The 24959-nt window shown below is 37.9% G+C and overlaps 1 protein-coding gene across 5 annotated transcripts in view; it reads left to right on the top strand.

Annotated features, from left to right (window-relative positions):
- The window catches only part of LOC133575337 (traf2 and NCK-interacting protein kinase), an 82885-nt gene that overhangs the window by 22268 nt on the left and 35658 nt on the right, over positions 1–24959 (top strand). For all 5 annotated transcript variants that reach the window (XR_009811482.2, XM_061927995.2, XM_061927994.2 and 2 more), the window contains exons 3-12: positions 12729–12785; positions 15130–15255; positions 15577–15687; positions 17189–17279; positions 17413–17543; positions 18505–18559; positions 18696–18774; positions 20043–20215; positions 24158–24230; positions 24381–24504. Coding sequence is in view for 4 of the 5 variants with exons in the window: in XM_061927995.2 (XP_061783979.2) it covers positions 12729–12785; positions 15130–15255; positions 15577–15687; positions 17189–17279; positions 17413–17543; positions 18505–18559; positions 18696–18774; positions 20043–20215; positions 24158–24230; positions 24381–24504 (1020 nt within the window). In the remaining variant the exon portion in view is untranslated. The remainder of the gene's footprint in view (positions 1–12728; positions 12786–15129; positions 15256–15576; positions 15688–17188; positions 17280–17412; positions 17544–18504; positions 18560–18695; positions 18775–20042; positions 20216–24157; positions 24231–24380; positions 24505–24959) is intronic.

Below are 24959 nucleotides of genomic sequence, written 5' to 3'. Positions count from 1 at the left end.
TCAAGGCATATACTGTATAACAGCGCAAAACAGGAACTTAACATCACAAAGAGGAAAGCCCATGAAAATAAGTTACAAAAGTTATTTTATAAGAAGCCAAAAAGTGCAAAAACAATAATGTTCGTGTTGGAGGAGTTGTGAATTAGGTACACCTGCAGTCTGCAGGTGTATATAATGTTGTGTCCCTGCAGTCATTCACAACTCCTCCAACACCAACATTATTGTTTTTGCACTTTTTGGCTTCTTATGAAATAATTTTTTAAAATAGATTCAATCTTGCACGTGGAAAGTTTAAGTGTGGGCTTTAGTTGATATAACAATTCTACGGCGGGGGTGCAGGAGGCGAGCCTCAGCCAGCGCGTCTTTTGCAGCCGTTTTATGATCGCTCAGCACAAGAAATACTTTACACACATACAGCTGTTGACAAAATACACTGTACATTATATACCTCAGCTAAATAAACTATGGAAATGTATAATATAGTTCATATAGCAATACAGTCTCACTGCACAGCAGGCCAGCAGTTAGCCGAGTCATTGCGCAATCCATGTTGCGGCACTGAGTGACGTGCCTCAACTCTGTCTCTCTGTGTCTCTTCTCAGTATTTGAACGGCAAATGTGAAAATTCAGCGATTTTGAATACAAATAATCTAAAACTGGTGAAGTTAAATGGAAAATAACTTTATAGTATAATCACTGGATACATATAACAACTTTTTACATTTTTTTTCTTTCCATGACTGCACGTCACTGGCACACGTACATCGCAATGAGGATGCTCAAACGATATACCGTATTTTTTGGATTATAAATCGCTCCGGAGTATACGTCGCACCGGCCGAAAATGCATAATAAAGAAGGAAAAAAACATATGTCGCACTCGAGTATAAGTTGCATTTTTGGGGGAAATTTATTTGATAAAATCCAACACCAAGAATAGACATTTGAAAGGCAAGTTAAAATAAATAAAGAATAGTGAACAACAGGCTGAATAAGTGTACGTTATATGACGCATAAATAACCAACTGAGAACGTGCCTGGTATGTTAACGTAACATTCAAATAACTATAACATATAGAACATGCTATACGCTTACCAAACAATCTGTCACTCCTGATCGCTAAATCCAATGAAATCTTCTTCCTCGCTCCTGGTACGCGCCGCTCCCTTTCTTTCTGCTGCTCGATCGCCGTTTTCTGCTGCATATTTCACTACGTCCAGCTTGTAATCTGCAGTATATGATTTCCTTTTCGGTGCCATTTTTGTTCAGCCCTTCTCAGTTTTTATAAGTTACCGCCGATGTTAAAATGATCCATTTTAATAGCTACGGACGTAGTAGCAGGTAGCATCCCATGACCCACAATGCACTTCTGCCATGACGCACAATGCATTTCTGCCATGACCCGCCCCCGCCGAATTCTTATTGGTTGACGTGTGTGTGACGATTGCTGACATTTGTTTCGTCTCTTACGCGAATGAGATAAATAATATTATTTGATATTTTACGGTAATGTGTTAATAATTTCACACATAAGTCGCTCCGGAGTATATGTCGCACCCCCGGCCAAACTATGAAAAAAACTGCGACTTATAATTCGAAAAATACGGTACAGTATTTTGCAGCCCTAATCAGAGCTAACAAAGATGCAGAAATATCACACACATCTGGACAATACCATCTCTTGGTTGGCTCTTATGCTAGTTACAACAAACATATTTAACATATTCATTCACACTGGGGCTGGGTACCAAATCAGATACTTTTTTGGCACCAACCGAATCCAGCCCGTCCTACCGGGCTCCGATTCACAAAATATCCAACGTTGCTATGTTTCAGTACCTGGGTTGCACCTGACGTCGTGCCCGGTTGCCAACTCAGAGCTTTTCGTTAAAGTATAATTGTGCGGCCATATTTGACGCACTCTGCTGCTACATTCCTGCAGTGTTGAGTGACCACCGCACAATTAACGTAAAAAAAATCCCAAAACTTCCCAAAAAATTACTTATTGCACTCATTTTGCCAAAATCTTCATTAGCTTTGGACTAACAATCACAGAGAAATTGTGACTTTTGTTTGAAGTATGTCAACTGTGGTGGCTGCCTTCAATGTATTTGTAATCACTGTATGTATCGCTCATTATGTATTGTTCTAACTGATGTTTCTTTTGTGTAACATGGTAGAAGATTAAGTTTACATTTGTAGTTATTTCCCCATATTTCTGCACAATAACTCAGATATGGTGACACTGGCGAGCAGTCGAGAATATGGAGGGATTTTTGGTCCAGGAAATATTTTGCTTTACTCATTTTTGATGTATTTCATGCCTCTTTTTGTATGTTTTTTTATGAGACTTACAGTTAATTTTGTCATCTATTAATACAACCGAAATGTGGTTTATTTTTCTCATTCAATGTCCGTCTATTCATATTTGTGTTTTTGACTTTCTCTATTGCTGCTACCAAATTGCATTATGTTGGTTTTATTGAGATTCAAAAATAGTCTGTTTTTGTCAAACCATCTCTTAAATGTATTAATTTATTCTGTTATTATTTGTATTAGCTTCCGTATGTTCTGTCCTGAACAAAATATAGACGTTGTATTGTTTGTTCGCACAAGACGCTGTAATCGGTGGCTTTCCAGTGTTGATGGCGAACCTTCACCTCTCATACTTGTCTTATATCCGGCTTGTGAGGGAAGTGATGTAAAAGTTTTCCACAATGCTCACGGGTGGAGCAGCCCCATGCTGCACAACAGGGCATTTATACATGTTGAAAAACTAACAAGGAAGCACCGCAAACACATAGTATCAGCTAAGGTTGTTAGCAGTCATGGCACCCTGTAGTCACGTGAGGGTCTTTTGACCAATCATTGAGGAGATCGCCTAAAACCACGTTGGCCATACTCTCTTTATACAGGACTCTACCATAAATTATACGCTGCTGCTATCTAACGTCTTGTACTTGCAACTGTAATTGCAACTTAATATCATACCTAATGCGATAATTAAACAGTTATCGAAATCAGCTCATTTTTTGTATTGCAATACAAATGTAATTTTATTATCAAAAAACAATTAATATTTAGTTACAAACACAAAAATACCAAAAATCGGTACCATTAAGTACTGATATCGATTCCCAGGTAACAAAAATGAGTACCATATCGGTTCAAATGTGAGCGTTACCCATTTCTATACACACATTGCTGGTATGAGCAGTTTTGCTGTTGTTTCACAATTAGTTGTAAGAAATCTGTTTGCATTTTTTCTTCAACTTAGATAACAGTAACAAAAATGATTTTGTGTTATTGTGAAACATTGGAAGATTCAGTGATATTTGAGACGGAAGATCTCAGATTGTTTAAACCCTACTCATAGCATGAGCGCTTTCATGCAAACTTGCAGACTATACAACATAGTTGTAGATAGACTTCTTCCTGTAACAGGTCATGTGTTGTTGTTTTGGACCACACTGGAGAACAATTGCTGATAAAGATCTAGCCAAATAACTTTCACAGAGGGAAAACATACTGTAGCCTAGATTCAATTAACCTCGATTCACTATGAAAATCCCCCATTTGAAAGAGACATTCATTTTGCACTCAAATAAGAAAGCCAAGACAACCACTTTGTTAAGTTCAACAGTCATAGTACTGCAGTATAGGGTTTAAATCTGTTACACTACATGACATCCAAGCATATTTTGTGGATTACAAAGACGTTGCTGAAGTCTTACGTTTTTGTCAATACAGTATATTGATGTTGATAACCTATTTTAGCAGAGGAAAGTAATAATGTATATGTATATATTTGTTTTAAATACAGCTTTACATAGATGTATACCTGATGACTTATTTAAAAGGGGAAAAATATTCCGGCTTTGTCATGACTTATTGAGTCCTCATCTTAGATGATGACCTCCTTCCCCTCTGACCTCCTTATTTATTCAACATAGCTAACCACTGTTTTTCTGTTGTCAACAACACACCCAAGGCATGCAGCCCACACACACACACGTTGGCAGCAAAAGACGTAATATGCACAACATTAATAGTCACATGGTAGGAATATTGGATACGTTGCTATTCCTATGACAATGAGCCTTGTTCAAATAGCTTTGTAGTATTCTTAGAATGTTTCAAAAATAACTGGACTTTTATTTCTGGATATTATTGACAGTAAAATAATGCAGATATGTTAACTACAAAACAATACAAAAATGAACTAAAACCGTGATCAACTTAAGGCAGATTGTGCTTGTTCTTCTCACTCACCGTCTTGTCATCATTTTCTTTCTCAACGCATTCACACACTGGGCGTTTCCCTGTTTGTAAAAGGAACTTCCCTTCTGTGCAAGCCACTTCTGTAATGTGAGAGTGTGTGTGCACGCATTTATGTGTGAATGTGAAAATTATCACTCCACCAAAGCTAAGTGTTGCAGATGCTCGGCTGCTGATGTAAAGTAGCCCTTTTGTGGTTTTAGATTACAGCTAAGATATAGTAAAATAGTTTGTTCATCTAAAATGTACACTGTTCACACATTCAGAAGTATGTCTATTTATGTATGCTTTGTTTTTCCCCCAGTTTTAAATGTTGTTGTAGTTAGTGTACGACCAAACATTGTGTGTAACAAAACTAGTTCATTTGCCCGCATAGAATTCTTTAGAATTGACTGCCCAGACAAGAAATTTCACATGCTGGTAATGCAGTCTCTGTGCTTTATTTTACTGACTACGACTGTAAAATAAGCCGTAGAGCACTTTGATAAATAAGGTGAGACGAACTAGGGAATTAAGGAAAAATCTTTCGCCAAAGTACGAAAGTGATGTCCTCCCCCTTGCCCGTTGCTGTCTTTGCCAACAAGTCTGTCATTTCAGTTAAAAGTTATGTTAAATATTAATTTATTAATTTTGTTCTTCATTTCTCCTTTTGCATGTATAATTAATTATCGTCTATAAAATGTGTAATGTGTAGAGATGTACGATAATGGCTTTTCTGCCAATATCCGATATTCCGATATTGTCCAACTCTTAAATACCGATTCTGATATCAACCGATACCGATATGTACAGTCGTGGAATTAACACATTATTATGCCTAAATTTGTTGTGATGCCCCGCTGGATGCATTAAACAATGTAACAAGGTTTTCCAAAATAAATCAACTCAAGTTATGGAAAAAAAAATGCCAACATGGCACTGTCATATTTATTATTGAAGTCAAAAAGTACATTATTTTTTTTAACTTGCCTCAAAACAGCAGCTTGGAATTTGGGACATGCTCTCCCTGAAAGAGCAATAGGAGGTTGAGGTGGGCGGGGTTGGGAGGGCGGGGTTAAGGTGGGTGAGGGGTGGGGGGCTAGGGGGTAGCGTGGAGTGTATTGTAGCGTCCCGGAAGAGTTAGTGCTGCAAGGGGTTCTGGGTATTTGTTCTGTTGTGTTTATGTTGTGTTACGGTGCGGATGTTCTCCCGAAATGTGTTTGTCATTCTTGTTTGGTGTGGGTTCACAGTGTGGCGCATATTTGTAACAGTGTTAAAGTTGTTTATACGGCCACCCTCAGTGTGACCTGTATGGCTGTTGTCCAAGTATGCATGGCATTCACTTGTGTGTGTGAAAAGCCGTAGACATTATGTAACTGGGCCGGCACGCAAAGGCAGTGCCTTTTAAGGTTTATTGGCGCTATGTACTTCTCCCTACGTCCGTGTACACAGCGGCGTTTTAAAAAGTCATAAATTTTACTTTTTGAAACTGATTCCAATAATTTCCGATATTACATTTTAAAGCATTATCGGACATCTCTAGTAATGTGTTAATGATTTTGGGTGTCTGGAACAGATTAATCACATTTCATAGGTAAAAATTGCTTCGGTTTTTACCAGATTCGGTGTTCATCTGACTTTTTGGTACGAAAAGCGAGGAATTACTATATTTAACGTGTTAAACAAGAAGACGTATTTGCTGTTACAGGTCACTTGTAATAAAGTGTTCTCAAAATGCAGCTTACGCAGCTGATGTCTGTGACTTTTGACTAGGGTTGGGCGACATGACTGAAAACTGTATCGCGATATAGGTTTTTTTATATGGTCGACATCGATAATACATTTTTTTTTTCATGACCTATGAAATATATAACCTGACTTTAGCCAGATCCTTGTAATTCGCTGAGCTCCACACAAGGATCTGGGCTCGAAAACAATGCAAACTCCTTCATGATAGCAAAAAATAATGAACCAATCAGGATTGCCGGGCGGGATTTCATAGATGTGACGTAGCGCCAAAGCGACTGTTTGATTCAAACAACAATGGCAGCACGCACCGAGGAGTCGTGTGCTGACATATTTTCTTTGCACAAACAACATCGATCGTCTACTGACATTGCTGCGTTGTTTCGGTAAAAGTTCTCTAACTCTGTCGTTATCCAATATGTCGGCTGTTCTGTTTTGGATTTCCCAGCGTCGCTCTCATCAGCGTCACTCTCATCAGCGTCACGGGTTGATTTCGATGTGAGTGGTTGAAGTAGCATGTCATTCAAGATAACGGACAAGTGGTTTATCCAATCACATACAATTATTTTTTTTACAAGGCCCCGCCTTCTAAAATACATCTCCTATTGAGAAGTCCCAGATCCTTGTGTGGAGCTCAGGGAACTACAAGGATCTGGCGAGAGTCAGGTTATGAAAAATATATTAAATGTTAACATTTTTATTTCAAATGTAACCTTCCTCTGATTATATTCCCGTAAGCTATCAAAGCAAAAAGGAAGGGACATGTCAACACAACCATGAAAAACACTCAACAATCAATGTACACAAAATTCTAAAATCACAATAACCACTTAAAAATAACCTCTTCAAATTAAGATGCAAAACTAAGGAATATGTTAAAAATGCTTAATAAATTGTAACAAAATAATACCAAGTGGGAAAATGTAAACATAGAGAAACCTGAAAAGAACATTTTGTTGCAAGTTTACTGCCAGGAAGTTACGTGGTCTGTGTAACATTTATTTTGACCTGTTATTCATATTTAAGTATGGAAATAGGGAACGGACGAGGTTTGAAAAGAAAAGATGAGCGTGTCGAAGGAGTATGGTCCGTTTGAAAAAAATCCTAAAAACTGCCACACTGTCATTGTGACATTTCCTGTTTTGACGACAATATCTTGAATCTCTGTATAACTTATTTTTAATTCTCTTCTCATTCAATGCAAATAATCAACAGTTAGACAGCGAGATGGCGCAACAAAACTTGATAGTTGATATTGTAACGTGATTGGCTGTGTCCCTCCCATTGCTCACTCATTACTTCTTGTTAGCTGGGTTACCAGACCGAGTTCCTTTGTTTATTCAACCAACCATGTCTCATTATTTCCAGTTTCTTCTTACCAAAAATATATATATGAATGCCATTTGACCCTTTTGCGCCAAAAATGTCATGGAATCTGTAGTTCCTAAAACTATACGTTCCTGTAGAAATGTTTGGTTCGTGTTTCCAACGCATTTCACAATTCAGGGCAGTTTATACAAATTAGTCTGACGACATATAGAGGAGTGGTTTAATATTTTTATACACTGATACCATGTAAATAAACAGATACAAGTGTGTCAGTTAGTTTACTAAAGTCTAAGTAAATGAAATACAAAGCAACAATATACAAAACAATATGATTTAAAAATTTGCCTGCAATGTCCAAAAATCATCCTCTGTTTAAATGATGAATTCATGAGGGTCAGGCGATTCCTTTTGGTCCAGCTTAGCTGTAAATAACAATATATCAAGAATAAATGTCAGTGTTTAGCTCACGCCAACAACACAAACACATCGGATTTAGCGTTAGCTCATTGGCATTAGCATTTTGTTCACTCAGGTTGAGACTAATAACTAAACAAATGGAGTGCCATTGACTACTTTTACAACATGTAATCAAGTAAATAGTTAATATTTGATGTAGTTTACCTTTGTTCTACTTTTGTATAGTTATATACAATATCCTCTATTTTACATTTATCCAATGAGGTCGCCGCTTCGAGTCCGGCTTCAAATGCGAATGTAAATGTATTTAGTCTGTCCACTTCTCGTGTCTTCGCGTTACGAAATTCAGTTTGTAAAAAAAAATTATAAACAACAATAAAATGCATTCAATTTAAAGACAATAGCTGAGTAAAAACACTGCAGAAGAGATTATTCTTCAGCACAAAGATGCCCCACAAAATTTCCTGCAAGTTGAAAGTTTCTTTTGTTCTTCTTTCTCTCCATTGTCAAATATTTCATATTAGAAAGACACAAGAAATAAGAAATAAACAAGTTGCCACGCGTATTCTAATGGTGATCGTGTGTTTGAAAAATATGTTTTAGGAACGCCCCACTTGTGTTCAACCAATCAGAGTTCGACAGCACAGCCCGCCTCTGATAATGTTCCGGGAACCTTCCAATAGTCGCATCTAGCCGGGACGAATTCCGAAAAGTGCCTGAAGAACTGAATCTTTGTTTTTGGTGGAAACACAGGAGGAACTTTATTTAAATGGCAAAATGGGAGAATCCCTGTAAAAGTTATTGCAGTGGAAGAGGGCCTATTGTTGTGAAATGTTATGGACGTACTACGTCAAAGAACAGCTGGCTGTAATGAAATCTTTAAACACAAATCACTTATACTTCTGCAAATGATTTTTGGTTTAAAAAGTTCAACTTCCTCTCTTTTGGTGTTTGACACCTCCTACTGTACTTGATATAAGTAATGTGTTGATTGAAAGACAACAATCAAGCTAAGGCAAATGAAGGTGAATTGTTTTAATCATTTTAACCAGTTTTGAATACAACAACATTTAGATAGATATCTTGGTTTAAAGTAGTAAAATAGTGCACAAAATAGACTGTGAACTATTCTGTCTTTTAAAACATGTTTGTTATTGTTTGCAAGAGAAAGAAAAACAAATCGAGCCATGAAAGAGCGAGACAGGCTAAAGGAAGGAGGACAGTGGTGAAAGGCAGAAAGTCCAAGCACAGAAGGAAGGAAGAGGGAGAGAGACTGATGAAAACTGGGGAAGAGGAAAGCAGCCCCTGAGAGAATTATAGCTTTGTATTGTGCCGATGACCCTTGTGTGTTGTTACACTTAAAACAAGTCATATTTTTTCATACAGACTTCCATAATTCACAAGCAGTGTCTGTTATTCATCAATACTTTTCATAGAACTTATAACGCCCAACAAAATTTTAAATTAATGGGGAAGGTTGACAAGGAGATCTTACTGCTTCCTTCCTTCATTTAAATTGGTCCTTCCTCCAGAAACAAAAAAAATCAAATGTCTGACAAAGAACAGTAATCCTAAAATATGACTGCTCGATGAAATCTTGATTGTCTCCTTCGACCATTGCCAGAAATGACCAGTGAATTGCTGGCATATCACATTATCATATATTTGTCTTGTAATTTCTTAATATGTTCATAGGAAATTCGGTTTTTAAGAGTGTAGGTGTCAGTCTTACAAATTCCCCTTTCCAAGATGTAGGCCTGTTGCTTGTCAGAAAATGTCAGGACTCATCAGCGTCTTTGGAGAAGCGTCTGGCGGCAGCTAATGTGTTTCAGATGAAAACACAAGTTCTAAGTATGTGAATGACTTGCCCCGGAAGAGATTATTCAGTGATATTAACACTGATAGTCAATACAGCCTTTCACGAGTAGTCTACAATGCAGTGTATTTTTTTCTGTAGGAAAACTGAGCATTCCCTTTGAGATGTATACAGATCCCCGAATTCCACATGCATGAGATTGCAACATAAAAAAAGCCGTAACTGTATTACATTGTGCATGTACTGGGATAAACTGTAGGATTACCAGCACCATATTTCTTGATGTTTTTTTCTAGCAGCATATAACTTGCAGGCTTATTGTTCTCTGTAGACAAAAAGACAAAGACAAGATTGAGGCAGACACATTGAGAAAAGGAGTGAGACAGAAACTAGCAAGTGGCACTAAATGTTTGTCACATTTGTCTATTTGCTGTCCATGTTATAAATGTCTCTATTGTATCTAATTAACATATGTATGAATATATTACAGTAACCTTTTCACTGGCACAATATTTATAGTGTACTATGACATGCTTGTGTGCATGTGTCAATGTGTGTGAGTGTGTGTGTGTGTGTGTGTGTGTGTGTGCGTGTGCGTGTGTGTGTGTGTGTGTGTGTGTGTGTGTGTGTGTGTGTGTGCGTGCGTGTGTGTGTGTGTGTGTCAGAGAAAGCAGTGGTATCTTGCCTTGTTTGTGTGTACTATATGTCTGATTCGAATAGCTTTTTCACAAGTGTTAAGCATATCTGTGTTTGAGATGTATTGAACAGTGTCAGAAAGACCAAAAGCTTTCTCTCATTAATCTTGGCTGAGAGCTATATGTGTACGTGTATTTGTGTGTGTGACAGTTACTTATGCATGCTTTTAATAAGTAGCCCAGTAGAACATATCACATTTATAACTTGTGGTGGCAGCACTGTTAGCAGACGATGAGACAGGACAGACAGGAAGGCCATTTCCTTATTTATCACAGTTGAGCTCCTGTGCCAAAATTCAGTGCAATTATGGAAATTATGTCAAGGTTAGAATGAGTACGGGTTAGTGGGCTTGACGGTTGCTCTTGCATCTAAAAAACATATTGTATTCTTTATGAGAGAATATCAGCTATCTGTCAGTGTGTCTGTTTAATGGCTGCATGTTCAGCACAATATCAGTGATGCACTATTGAGCCTACAGTATGTGGCCCTATATTATACAGTGGACCATATGGAGGACAGTTGTTGTGTATAACAACTGGAGGTGGGAATCTTTGGCCACCTCATGATTCGATTACAATTCAGGAGCTACGATTCAATCAAAAATCAATTATTGATGCATCTTTAAATTATGTGTATTGATGCAGTTTTACATTTCATTTTGTTTCACTAAATAAGTGTTTATCACTTGCAACTTTTAAACACAGTGCATTTGTAATAAGGAACAGTTAAATTAATTCCCATTACAATTATTAAATGAATAGAAACGTGCAAAACTTGAACATAAGTGCCCTATAATAAAGGAGCTGGTCGGATCTCTCGATGAGGTGGCTCGCTGCAGTCTGCCACATTTTAGAACTGTCTGCATTACTTTATTTACAATAAATAATTGATTCTCGATTATTGACGTTTACTAATCGATTTTATAATCATCCATGTTCGAATTGCGATGCATTTAAAAATCGATTATTTCCCCACCTCTAATTACAACCAACCAATTTAAGATAATTCCTTACTTCTAGTCCTGTGTTCATGTTATGACGTCATCTTAAAACACACAGGCTCTAGTACGAAATATAAGAATGTTGATGAATGATTTTTTTAGTTGCTTGATCGCTGGTGCACTGCCTAGCCCGGCTCCATCTACAAAAATGGAAGCAACATACGTATGTTAACTTCATGACTTGTTGTTAAATAAGGACTAAACACATAAGGTAATGTTGTACCTTTCTTATGACACAGCAAAAAGTCTTGCTTGTCAAAGTTGCCCCATCAGGTGGAGGTTGGACAGCAATTGTCATTATTAGCACTGGCGGGAGTGTCGCAAAACCCATTTTGATGTGTCTTTTTTATTAATGTTGAGTGCAAATAGCAGCATGTTTACATTCAAACATAGAGTAAATCCTCTTATAGTGTGTTTAAAGCCAGCAAGGCAGTGTTGCTGAGCTTTCAAAATGACAGCGCACAACAGTGACTTCATCACAAGTCTCCGTTTGTGCGGTGTACACGCGCATACGCTAAGCGGAGAGATCTGTGCCTCTACACTTTGGCCAGCGTTTGCAAAAGTCTGCGTTTTTAAGGACAAAAGTATGCATTTGGGTATGGACAAGAGGCCTAAACGCAGAGATGAGTATGCGTTTATTAAGTATCTGTGTTTATGTGGACATGGCCTTAATGCAATGGACACTTTGCTTTAACACTTTTACCACAATCAATGAAAAAAAGTTGCGTCAGCTGTTGCCAAATTAGCTGATTCTGATCAAAAGTTGAACGCATCCTTGCGCATATTAGTGCTGGGTCGGTCAAGCTGGATGACAAAGCAAGGCTGTGCGCATGCTGTGGTTGAAGGATCTGCGGGCAAAGCGACCGCCCGGGCGACGCTTCGGTCTTGCCGGCAAGTGTCCAAAATCTACTTGTGATTGATCAAAATTTTTCAGTGGCCAAATTTTCTATGCATCCACATGCATTTTCTACCGCTTGTCTCTTTCGGGGTTGCGGGATTGCTGGAGTTTATCCCTGCTGCACTCAGGCGGAAGGCAGGGTACAACCTGGACAAGTCATTTCTAGTCAATGGTGTGTAAATAATAGCATTCCATTCAAGCAATGTATTATTTTAATTGGTTTCACGTAAAAGACCCACATTTTTAAGGTTGATCAAAATAAAATGCAATTAAAACTACAGCATTGATGTAATTTTTATTTGGGCATGTCTATACAGCGAGCTGTGAGGTATTTGAGCACTTATGCGTGTGACATCTATTTAGGTGTGTGAATTAATGGCTTGACAGATGTTATACCAAGTGTGTATGTGAATAGATACAAAAGTGTCTTCTGTCACGTTTTTTCATCTGTGTGTCATGTACATAGAACCTACATGTGCACCATAAATTCAATGACTATCATAACTCAAATTGTTTTGGCTACAGATCAAGCATGTCAGCTGATGTTACTCTTCATGTCTCCTAACAGGGTCGTCATGTCAAAACAGGTCAAATGGCAGCTATCAAAGTCATGGAAGTCACAGAGGTAAGGTATCATTTTATCGAAACAGACAATTTCACTTCCAAAATCTTCACTATTGCTTATATATAAAATAGGGGTGCATACTATATTTTTTCCAACCCGAATACAATCTGATAACTTCCAAGACTGATACCCATAATCGGTAACTTTTTTTTTTAAATCGATTATCAGAGATATTTTTTAATGTTATCGGATTTATCAGTGTGACAATATAATTCTTAATATTGGCCTGATTATTATTGATCCGATGATTATCATGTATACCTAATATATAAAGTATATACAATTTGAATATCTTGTATAGTAGGACTATGTATTAAATGGACAGTGGACCCAAGCAATATCTGGAGACGAGACAGAAGATTAGATAAGAAAAAGGAACATATCAGGCCCCTTCTACACTAAGGTTATCCAGGATGTATCCCACCTAACCTTATCCTTGTCCACACACACACACACAATGCCACCGTTTAAGACCTCCAGCCCCCTCCGTCCGCCGGCGCAATTAGGTGGCGGCACTAAGAGAGTTTTGCATCTGTCATCCCTCGTTCGTATATATTGTCTTCAAAATCTGTCTCTCCTTATTTTTCTTTTCTTAATTAACACTTTCCATTTTCCTCTTCCAAGTCCTTAGAGCTTAAATTATTCTTCTTTCTTTTCCCAAAGAATTGCCACAAAGCAAGGAAAAATATATAAAATGTTGTTTTAAATTGAATGCGGTCCTTATGTTATAATGTTCTGTGTTGCAATGTTTCATGGTTACGAACTACTAACGACTAATACGGTACAAAAAGAAAAGAAAACTAGTTTCAAGCTCAATGATTTAATCACTTTATCACTGAATGTTCTCTGTAGTGTGAGTGACTTAGATGTTCGATAGGCATCATTTAGGAATAGACTGAGGACCTCATGCATAGTATACCTTGAAAATGATTCTAATTGTTTGAACTGGAAATGGTCTGATGTTGTATGCTCTATTTTATAGTTTTACAGCAACATAGTGTGAGGCAAACTGGTGAGCAGTGGTAGATTTTCTAACCTTTGTTTGTGCTATCAAGTGTGCACAAGAACACAAATTGTCTGTTTGTAATAACAGCATGGTTCTGCAGTGTCTGACATGGGTTGGCTTTAATAGTGTTTTATTAAAAAGTTAAAATTATAAGTCGATTACTGTATTTGAATTATTGTCTGTAAATAACTTAATTAGTGGCTAAAATAACTTCAAAATCAACAAAGATGCCTGCTTGCATTTTGAACGTCAATGAATGTGTTATCATTAGCATGGTTGAACTCATTAGGATGTCTTGGTTAAACTCACACACAAATACACACTCAAGCCACAGGCAGGATGCTTTGTGTGTGAGCTGGTGTCAAAGTTCAAACTGTACCATGTCATTTTCACCCAGCTGTTCCTATAGAGATTTAGAGAAGGTCAGTGACTGTGAAAACCACACAGTTGTTTCCTGCTTTCTGGTTAACATCCACATTCACCTTCTTGACCTTCTTCACCTCTTCTTCTGCCCACCCAATCCACCGAGCCTAACTTAGATTTAGGAGTTATTTTTAAAGTTTTCTTTTGTTTTTTGAGGGAAAACAAAGACTGCTGTGCAACCCTCCTGGCCAAATGACTAACCTTGATATGTGTTGTTGAGTTGCCCAGTAGTGTCGTGATGCAGTGATTTACCTTAGTATACCAGACCAAACAAGACATCGTGCCAAACCCCAATATATTTGCTGTGTCGTAATGTATGGCTTTGTTGTCTGTGCTATACTATACAAATATATCAGGGCCATACCCTTACTTGATTTAAATGCTAATTCTTTGTCTTACCAAGACCTTTTGCACAGTCCACCTCTAACTTTCTGATAACAGTTTGAGGATGGCCCTTTTCTGTCCAAGTGCACAAAGCAAGTTCCATAAAATATGCTCTGACCTGACAAGTGGCCCACATTTCCACAAAATTCTAGAAAGCCTTCTTTTTTAGCTTAAGGGTGTTTCAAGAAAATGCATCAGTACAATTTCTAAAATCAGAAGTCTAAAACTAAAAGTGATCTTAGTAGTATTTCTCTCAACTGTCCATACTTGCCATGTAACACAAATGCCAACTGGCCTTTCAGCACAATTGTTTTATAAGCAGAATAGAAACTGTTCAGAAAAACACTCAGTTTAATTTTGCCTGATGTACTGTAAGATCTGCTAAGATTCCTAACTATTTTGATTTTACACATGAAACTTGCATTATACTATTTGATTTACAGACATAGATTTATTTTGGAGGACAAAAGTGATACTGAGTACTAACCAAGTACTCTAATGTTATTATTCTAATGTGTCTCTTTTGTGTAGGAGGAAGAAGAGGAAATAAAGCTGGAGATCAACATGTTAAAGAGCTATTCCCACCATAGAAATATTGCTACTTATTATGGAGCTTTTGTTAAGAAAGGTCCTGCTGGACAGGACCATCAGTTATGGGTTTGTACCTCTCCAATTTAAATTGTTGTTTTTAGTCAATGGATTATATGTCATTAACAAAGTGTATTTATGATTTTAGGTGTTTGAATGGATAGACAGATTTATTTTTACAAGTTGTGTATGTGAATGACAAACAGCTGTTAAGTTTCTTGTCTCTACACCATGTATAGTTCTACCTAAATGTGTAGCATAAATGACTATAATAGAGTTTATTGTAAACATTTTTTAAATATGTTAGCTTCCGATAAAGCAGGCAGGGGTTGATGTTTTTTCACCCATGTGCATTTGTTTATGTGTCTCTAATGGCTTCTGACCATCTAGCTGGTGATGGAGTACTGTGGAGCAGGCTCTGTGACAGACTTGGTGAAAAAGACAAAGGGTAACAGTCTGAAAGAAGACTGGATCGCTTACATCTGCCGAGAGGTGCTCAGGGTAAAGTTACAAACACTCAAGAGTTAAAACCACATACCCTTGCATAAATATGGTAGGCAGTATTATAATACATTCATTTTGTGGGCTGGCCACGATTAGATTTGACACTGTGTGACTGCACCTTAAACACATCATGACAAACTTGGTTTGCCTCAGAAAAGGAAAACGGATCATTAGAGATTATTAGTGTTGTCAGTAATCAGAGCCCTATTAATACTCTTAATCAGAAAAGCGACTTAACAACAAATCTTGTGGAGACTTTGTGGCAATTAAAGCACATATCGCTGTGTGCTTCTGTGGGCCCCTCTCCTGTCTTAAAGCACTGTATGTCTCCCGGGAAGTTTGAAGGACAATGAGCAGGTGGCCAAGCAACAATCTCTGTATTTCACAAACAAAACTACTGTCAGCTGCGACAACTTTCACGATTACATTATTGTGTCGTCCATCAGTACCCATTCCATTACAAGAGTTGGCAGTGATTGTTAGAAGGGAATGCATGAATTGTGCAACACCTCTTGACTGTGTGCTCATAAAAATGCTCTTGCATGGGAGCATACATCTTCAAGTTATATATTTGTTGCAATTGTGCTGCTATCTTAAATAATCCCAATTACCTATCTTGTAATTTGCTCCTTGTAATTAGCAATTGGAAAATATCATCTGAGACTATTGTCTAACATAAATCTATTTGTCCGGATCTAAAGATAACAAAATGTATCTTGTCAACCCTGGCCTGTGGGGTTATAAGTGCATTAGTTGAAGTGCTGCTGAAATGTAGTCTATATGGACATACGATAGTAAGAACGCCCGCCAAAGCATCCAAGAAAGAGACTAAACTCTCATGCTCCTTGAACAACAATCGTTTTATGTTTTCCCACTATGACTTGGATGGTGTCAGGAATTGTATTTTTGTTTTTCTGTGAGCTGGTATCGTTTTCATTATAAAAGATTGCAAGGTTTGGAGAAACAGGACGGGATAGTTGTGTTTTTAGTTGCACAAACAAATTCTGTGCCCAAATTATACAATCGGTCAGCCTAGTTGCAACATTAAAACTATGATGTTTCTTAGCAGTTAGATGAACGAGGGACAATGAGCTCTGGACTGCCGCCAGTGTTTTTTCTGCTGTCGTCAGCCATGCTGTCTTCTTATTGTTTCAACACCATAACATACGCACACCCGCACAGACACTCAGCATCGCATGGTGAAGTCATTGTCAGAATGAGGACGCACTTCCTCTGTTTATTTAACCCCTTTGGAGAAATGAGTGCACACACACGGAGACACACACGGAGACACACACATACACACGTTAAAACTCTACCACTGATTTGTTTCCTATTTTACTGCCTACACCAATCTTCTCTAGTATTTATTTCCTGAAGAGAAAAGCATCTCAAAAAGCTTGAAATACTATTACTTCTATTCAGTGAATGTTTATTACCTCATTTGTCATCTGACTGTGTGCATGTCTGTGTGTTTTTATGCATGTTTGTCCTCCAGGGTCTTTCCCATCTCCATTCCCATCATGTGATTCACAGGGACATTAAGGGACAGAATGTTTTGCTTACAGACAATGCCGAAGTCAAACTTGGTATGACACATGAACACATGCACTGTGGCATCTGAAGCACATGCACATCACTGCAGGCAGAACAATACACACTCTTACATTTTTGCAGTAAACACACGATCACACATTGTCTGCTGTATTATGTGTGTTTCAGTTGATTTTGGAGTTTCGGCACAGTTGGACAAGACCATTGGTCGAAGGAACACCTTCATTGGTACTCCCTATTGGATGGCTCCAGAGGTCATTGCCTGTGATGAAAATACCGAAGCCACATATGACTACAGGGTATGAAAAAAAAGTAATTAAAATAAAAAATGTTGTGGTTTTAGTTTTATAAAACTACATTAAACTATTGCCTTTTAGTTTTGTATGAAATATTGTTAAGAATACAGTGACACTCCAAAAACATTGATGATTTTCTTCTTTTCTTAATTTCTAAATGTTGTTACAGTGTTGGATGCTCGCGTCAAACAATGCCTAAGCGTCAAATCGTAACGTTCATGCATTTGGTCGTAACGCTGCAAGCCGTTTTGGATATCTATATATATATATATACATATATATATATATATATATATATATATATATATACACTTTAATAGTGGGCAATTTTTGACGTCACAGTGTGTCGGACGTACCTATATGTGCTAGTAGTCCGCCCCCTCCTCTCTGCTTCAAGCCGCTGTGCAGGGACTGTATTGTTTCCGTTTCTTGCTGTATGGAGGTTAATTTGAGTCTTCCTTACAAAAGCTGTTTTTGACACAGAATTTATGTAACTGAATTTTTTGCGTTTGAATTTTGTGAACTGATTTTTACATCTTATCAAAACACTGATGTGCAACATGCAGTGAGATATGCTAGGGAAGTTTATTTTTTTACTCTTGTCTGTAAAATTGTATCATTAAATAAAATATTTAATTAAGGGAAAATAGTTAATTTGTATCTAAAACGACAGCTTACCCAAATAAACCGTTTTGTAGGCATAAACATGACTTCTGGGAAACATTTACGCAAAGATTTATATCAAAGCATATCCGATTCATATTTTCTAGACCACAAGGAAGTGTATATAATGTAGATCAAAATCATCGTAAAAAAAAATATATATATATATATATATGTATATTTAGTTCATTACTTTCATTGTTTTAGTTTGTTCACATGCTGTGGTGTCATGTGCAGAACTCATCCAGATGTTGTGTGTGTGCACTTGGTTTAACATGTTTAAAATGTTTTTTCTTGACAGAGTGACCTCTGGTCTTTAGGCATCACTGCTTTAGAGATGGCAGAAGGAGCCCCTCGTAAGACATTCACTACACTATTACATTTTTATCGAATATGTTTTTTTTCTAAGGATTTATCTTGACTGCTGCTTTTTCCGATGCCCCTCCCTGAACATATATCTGTATGTGTGTGTGTGTGTGTGTTTGTGTGTAGCTCTATGTGATATGCACCCAATGAGAGCTCTATTTCTGATTCCAAGGAACCCTCCACCCAGACTGAAATCAAAGAAATGGTGAGCTTGACACGTGCACACACACACACACACACAATTACACTCTTTCCTTTACAAAAGTTACCAGAAAATGGTCAATACAAACATATTTTGAGTGAATCTAGGTCAATAGAGTCATACATATCCTCTTCTCTTAAACAAAGCATGTACTAAATAAGTGCCATTGATAGTTTTAATCATATCAAGGTAGAGCTGCAGTTTACCAAATTAATTTGCAACATTTGAATATGTGCAAAGTTCCTCAATTACACCCTTTTTACAATGTACTGTAGCTGGCAGCCTCACCACTGCTGCAGTCGCTACTGAGGCCATTTAAATGTTAAAAACAAATACTAAGGGGTATGATTTGTTGTAGCTAGTCATGTGCAGTATGGGGTCTATCATTAGTCAGGAAGATTTGCCATTGCCGTATATTCACAGGTATGGTAGGGATTTTAAAATACACAGCATCTAGCAAAAAACACATCCATTCAAACAAATTCATTTTTGATTGCACAAAACAATGACCTGTGACTTTTGGTAGATGCTATTTTCACAGATGTGGGCTAGTTTGAGGAAAGCTTTCCACAATAAATCACCACAACTTTGATTAACAAGTACTAATTATCACTATGTAAAGTAAAAAATTCCCACTCTCATTCCGTCTACTCCTCTATCATATTGTCTCCTTCACTTCTATACATAGTGGATAAATGATTCAGATTGAACTAGTGGCTCCATGCTGTATTTCATTCACTATTAATGCCATGAGAAACACAAGTTCATAGCACAGTCTTCAACAGTCTGGGGTATGCAGTTGTATCCCCGTCTTTTGCCTTTAGACTTCTCCACAGCTCAAGGCATACCAAAATGTGTTTTGACGCATCTTAAACATGCTAGGCTATGCTCCTCTGAAACATGGAGAGCTTGAATTTACGCCTGGGAAATACTCCTTGACCAACCTTTAAATTATTTTTTTATTTTTTATTAATCATTTTCATACAAAAGCTGAGTTTTTAAGTTTGGGGATGGTATGCTATTCTTTTAAGTTATTGATTACGTTTTGATTGTCATGCTGTCTGTTGTAAACCACTTTTGTATACTGCATACATTATCTTACCAGATGTGTCACTCTAGATTTAATTTGAGCTATGCGGAAACAAATAGAAAAACAATTATGTAATGGTACTTCAAAGTGCACACTGCCTGAATTATATTTAAAAAATACAGCTGAATCAAGTTTAATGTTTAAATTTGTCATTTTTGGCTTCTATTCATGTCTCACACAGGTCCAAGCGCTTTTTGTCGTTCATTGATAGCTGTCTAGTTAAGAATCATCTGCACAGACCCACAACCGATGCCTTACTTAGGCATGCCTTCATTCGAGATTTGACTAATGAGAGACAAGTGCGGATCATGCTCAAAGATCACCTTGACAGAACCAGGAAGAAGAAAGAGAAAGGTAACTACGTGTTGTTCTGAAATAAAGTATATACAGTATATTAATAATAATCTATGAGTCCTCTTCTGAGGAAACATCACAGTTCTGAATGTTATAATCTCTCAAGTGGATTAGGAAATATTCATATCAGTTCATATTGAAGAATTGTATCACTTGATTGTAGATCCGTTTACTCATTTTGTTAATACCAAGTTCAAGACTGAATCACCACTTACCCACTCAGTACTAAATGAATGAGCCTGCAAAAATGTATTTCAACAGTGTTTACATGTGTGCTGTATTACCTTTCTCAGTTCACTGCATTATCCATTTTTATTTTAAACTGTACACCTACCAAAACTCTCACATTGCAACAGCTGCAATTAAGGTTTCAACAGCTGTTCTGTTAAGGTTGTCAAAAAGACTCCATTGCTTCATTGTTGCTGATTTATAGCAAACTGGGAATACATATATTGTGTTTGATGTCACTGAGTTGTCGCTACTAAAGTGCACACTGCAAAAAAGTTAATTAACTGATAAACTGATCAACTCATTACAAGTAAATCCCTGCATCGTAAATTACTACTGTAGTTTGGACCATGTATGTGCTATAGACCTATTTATTTTGTTAAATATGTTTAAATATCAGATTTGTCATTCTTATTTTTAAAATCAGATAATTTTAAACGAATCATTCAATCAATCAATCAATGTTTATTTATATAGCCCTAAATCACAAGTGTCTCAAAGGGCTGCACAAGCCACAACGACATCCGCGGTACAGAGCCCACATAGGGGCAAGGAAAAACTCACAACCCCAAATGGATGTCGATGTGAATGACAATGAGAAACCTTGGAGAAGACCGCATATGTGGGTGACCCCCCCCCCCTCTCTAGGGGAGACCGGATGCAATGGACGTCGAGTGGGTCTGACATAATATTGTGAAAGTCCAGTCCATAGTAGATCTAACATAATAGTGAGAGTCCAGTCCATAGTGGGGCCAGCAGGAGACCATCTCAAGTGGAGACGGGTCAGCAGCGCAGAGATGTCCCCAACCTATGCACAGGCGAGCGGTCCACCCCGGGTCCCGACTCTGGACAGCCAGCACTTCATCCATGGCCCCCCCCGCCCCCCCCTCCACAAGGGAGAGAGGGGCAGAGGAGAAAAGAAAAGAAACGGCAGATCAACTGGTCTAAAAAGGGGGTCTATTTAAAGGCTAGAGTATACAAATGAGTTTTAAAATGGGACTTAAATGCTTCTACTGAGGTAGCATCTCTAACTGTTACCGGGAGAGCATTCCATAGTACTGGAGCCCGAATAGAAAACGCTCTATAGCCCGCAGACTTTTTTTGGGCTCTGAGAATCACTAATAAGCCGGAGTTCTTTGAATGCAGATTTCTTGCCGGGACATATGGTACAATACAATCGGCAAGATAGGATGGAGCTAGACCGTGTAGTATTTTATACGTAAGTAGTAAAACCTTAAAGTCACATCTTAAGTGCACAGGAAGCCAGTGCAGGTGAGCCAGTGTAGGCCTAATATGATTAAACTTTCTTGTTCTTGTCAAAAGTCTAGCAGCCGCATTTTGTACCAACTGTAATCTTTTAATGCTAGACATAGGGAGACCCGAAAATAATACGTTACAGTAATCGAGACGAGACGTAACGAACGCATGAATAATGATCTCAGCGTCGCTAGTGGACAAAATGGAACTAATTTTAGCGATATTATGGAGATTAAAGAAGGCCGTTTTAGTAACACTCTTAATGTGTGACTCATACGAGAGAGTTGGGTCGAAGATAATACCCAGATTCTTTACCGAGTCGCCTTGTGTAATTGTTTGGTTGTCAAATGTTAAGGTGGTATTATTAAATAGATGTCGGTGTCTAGCAGGACCGATAATCATCATTTCCGTTTTCTTGGCGTTGAGTTGTAAAAAGTTAGCGGACATCCATTGTTTAATTTCATTAAGACACGCCTCCAGCTGACTACAATCCGGCGTGTTGGTCAGCTTCAGGGGCATGTAGAGTTGGGTGTCATCAGCATAACAGTGAAAGCTAACACGGTATTTGCGTATGATGTCGCCTATGGATGCTAAAGAGTGCAGGGCCAAGAACCGAACCCTGGGGAACTACACACGTTACCTTAACATAGTCCGATGTCACATTGTTATGGGAGACGCACTGCATCCTGTCAGTAAGATAAGAGTTAAACCAAGACAAGGCTAAGTCTGACATACCAATCATCACAATATCATTGGGATTGCTTGGGAAATATGTTTGGTTTGCTAATATGTATTAGTTTATGTTCTTACTTTGAATGCTTTGAAGGATTCCACTGTTTTAAATACATAGTCTTGTTTTTTCAAATGATTGGAAAAATGCTCAGTGGACTCAAAAAGAGGAAGGAAAAAGCCCTGGTCTCACCCATCAGAATAATCAATTGAAAGAGGAGAAAGAAAGGAGAGGGAGAGAGCAGACTAGAGTTGGAGAAGCTAAGGCGGTGAAGAAAGTTAGGGAACAGAAAAAACATCTGGTTCTAATTTTCTGTTAGCTTATAAAAACACACTAATGACTGACAAAATATGTGTGTACCAATGAAATACTAGTCATGTTAATGTATGGGGAAACCATACAACTTTAGTTGAGAAAAAAAAGGTTACAATTAAGAAATGATGCAAAAAGGGTAATGTGATTGCATGCACGTCCAATAGTGATGTTAGGACAAAGGGTGCCTAAATTTTAGAGGATGGATCATTCCCCCAGGACTGTGTCTTTTGTGTCACCAAAAGCTGGCATAAAATGTGTTGTGTCTCAGCAAAACACTTTCTGTCTCAGTTAGCAATGGCATGGACCCAAATAACATCACCAACCAAGAGCACAGCAGAGAAATATAATCTGTCCACTACACATGTAGAATTGATCTGCCGATTCCCTTTGGTTGGCGCAAACACCTGCATTCTGTAACAGCTCCACATGTTAATTGCAACATATGGTGTGTCAGTTAAATGTGCAAGTTTTCCCAAGATACTTCCAGACCATATGTTGACCAAATGTTGTTGTTGTACGCTTCCTTGGACCATCTTCCTGCCCAATAGACAATAAGCTTACTGAAGCAGCAGTGGAAGTGTTGCATGCACATGCATACTGAGCCTCTAACATGGTATTTACAACTCAAATGAAGGCTTGTAGCTTCTGATGATTTAAAAATGGTTGTAATAATTTTTTTATACCACCATTTTTTTTGTTTACTCATACAGAGAAATATGTTAAAATCTGTCCGACAACTAGTTCAGCCTATAATACTACGGTAAGTAATTTGGTAGATGATGACTTGGGAATTGTCATGTATGTTCTCCACTAAACAAGACTTTCAATGTATTACAACACTTTCCCTACAAAATGGCAAAAATGCTTCTGGCAGGAGACACTGCTGTTGCAAATAGTAGTCATGGCGGAATTGTTAATCAAGACAAAAAGCCGCACTCTCAAAGAATCCACACAAGCACACTGCATGTACTGCTAAACCTTTCCCTCCAAGGCACCCACTGTGATCAAACATAATCTGTCCAACACCACGAGCCTACTTTTTTTAGACAAACTGCTGTTTTCAGACAGAAAGCTTCCTACACAGACAGAAAGCTGAGAATTGTGGGACAAGTAACGATGAGTCGACATGTGGTATGGGTTGTCTGCTGCTGTTGACATTGCTGATATTTAGTTTTTCTACAATATAAAAAAATACTATGTATTGCCATTCACTAATTTATTTACCTAAATTCATCAATAGATGTACGTATATTCTATTGTCTTAAACATTGTTGGTGTAGTGAATCACATAGCTAGATGACTGGCTCGGGATCAATTCCCACCCTCCATTTGTGACCCTGACTAGGATAACTGATAATGAAAATGGATGGATTGATTAATCATATTCTTGTTCTTCCTGCTGTGATTCTCAGAGGGCCCAGAGTATGAGTACAGTGGTAGTGAAGAGGAAGAAGACGAAGTCACAGAGGAGGAAGGAGAACCCAGGTAAAACCCATAATGATTTTATCAGCATAGTATCTACACTGCGTGCATGTTGATGACCATCATGTTGGTCGTCCTTTGTCAAGATTAGGTGTCCTCAACATGAATGACATGCTATATTTTTCTTTCTCCCTCCAATGTTTCCTCACTTAGCTCTATAGTTAATGTTCCTGGCGAATGGACATTACGACGAGAGTTCCTGCGTTTACAGACAGAGGATCGAGAGGAGGGTCGGCAGAGGGGTAACAAAGTTGGTGCGGCTCAGCAAAGACAACAGGTAAGTAGGATTTAGACCTGACAAATTATTTTATACTTTTTTGATTCATTTTAGTTATATCCCCCAAAGAGCCCATGCAAAGTCAATAAGGAGGTCTATTGCCCGTAGGCACAGTTACTCCAACCCCCGAATATTAACACTTATAAACCCATTTGTCCAATAAATGCATTCATCCAAGATGCTTGAGTTACCATAGGTTCTCAATCATACAGGTGGTTGTTTCCTGCTGATGTTTCCCAACGCTGATTGTTAATGTTTTTCAGGGTCCACACATTACTAGTGATTTTAAAAGTGTTTTGAATTTTTTATGTATGATGTTGTTGATAATCACAAGACTTTGAGGAAAACTAAATCTATTTGTACACCAGTGTTGTCCACAGTATTAATCAGTGTCGGCCACAGTGTTACTCTTGAGAGCTACAATAACGAGTAAAAGAAAGGCTGGCTGCCCTAAT

Source organism: Nerophis lumbriciformis, linkage group LG35, assembly GCF_033978685.3.
Source record: "Nerophis lumbriciformis linkage group LG35, RoL_Nlum_v2.1, whole genome shotgun sequence".
Lineage (NCBI taxonomy): Eukaryota > Metazoa > Chordata > Actinopteri > Syngnathiformes > Syngnathidae > Nerophis > Nerophis lumbriciformis.
Note: the sequence above shows the minus strand (reverse complement) of the source record. Positions and strands in the feature narration are given on the sequence as shown.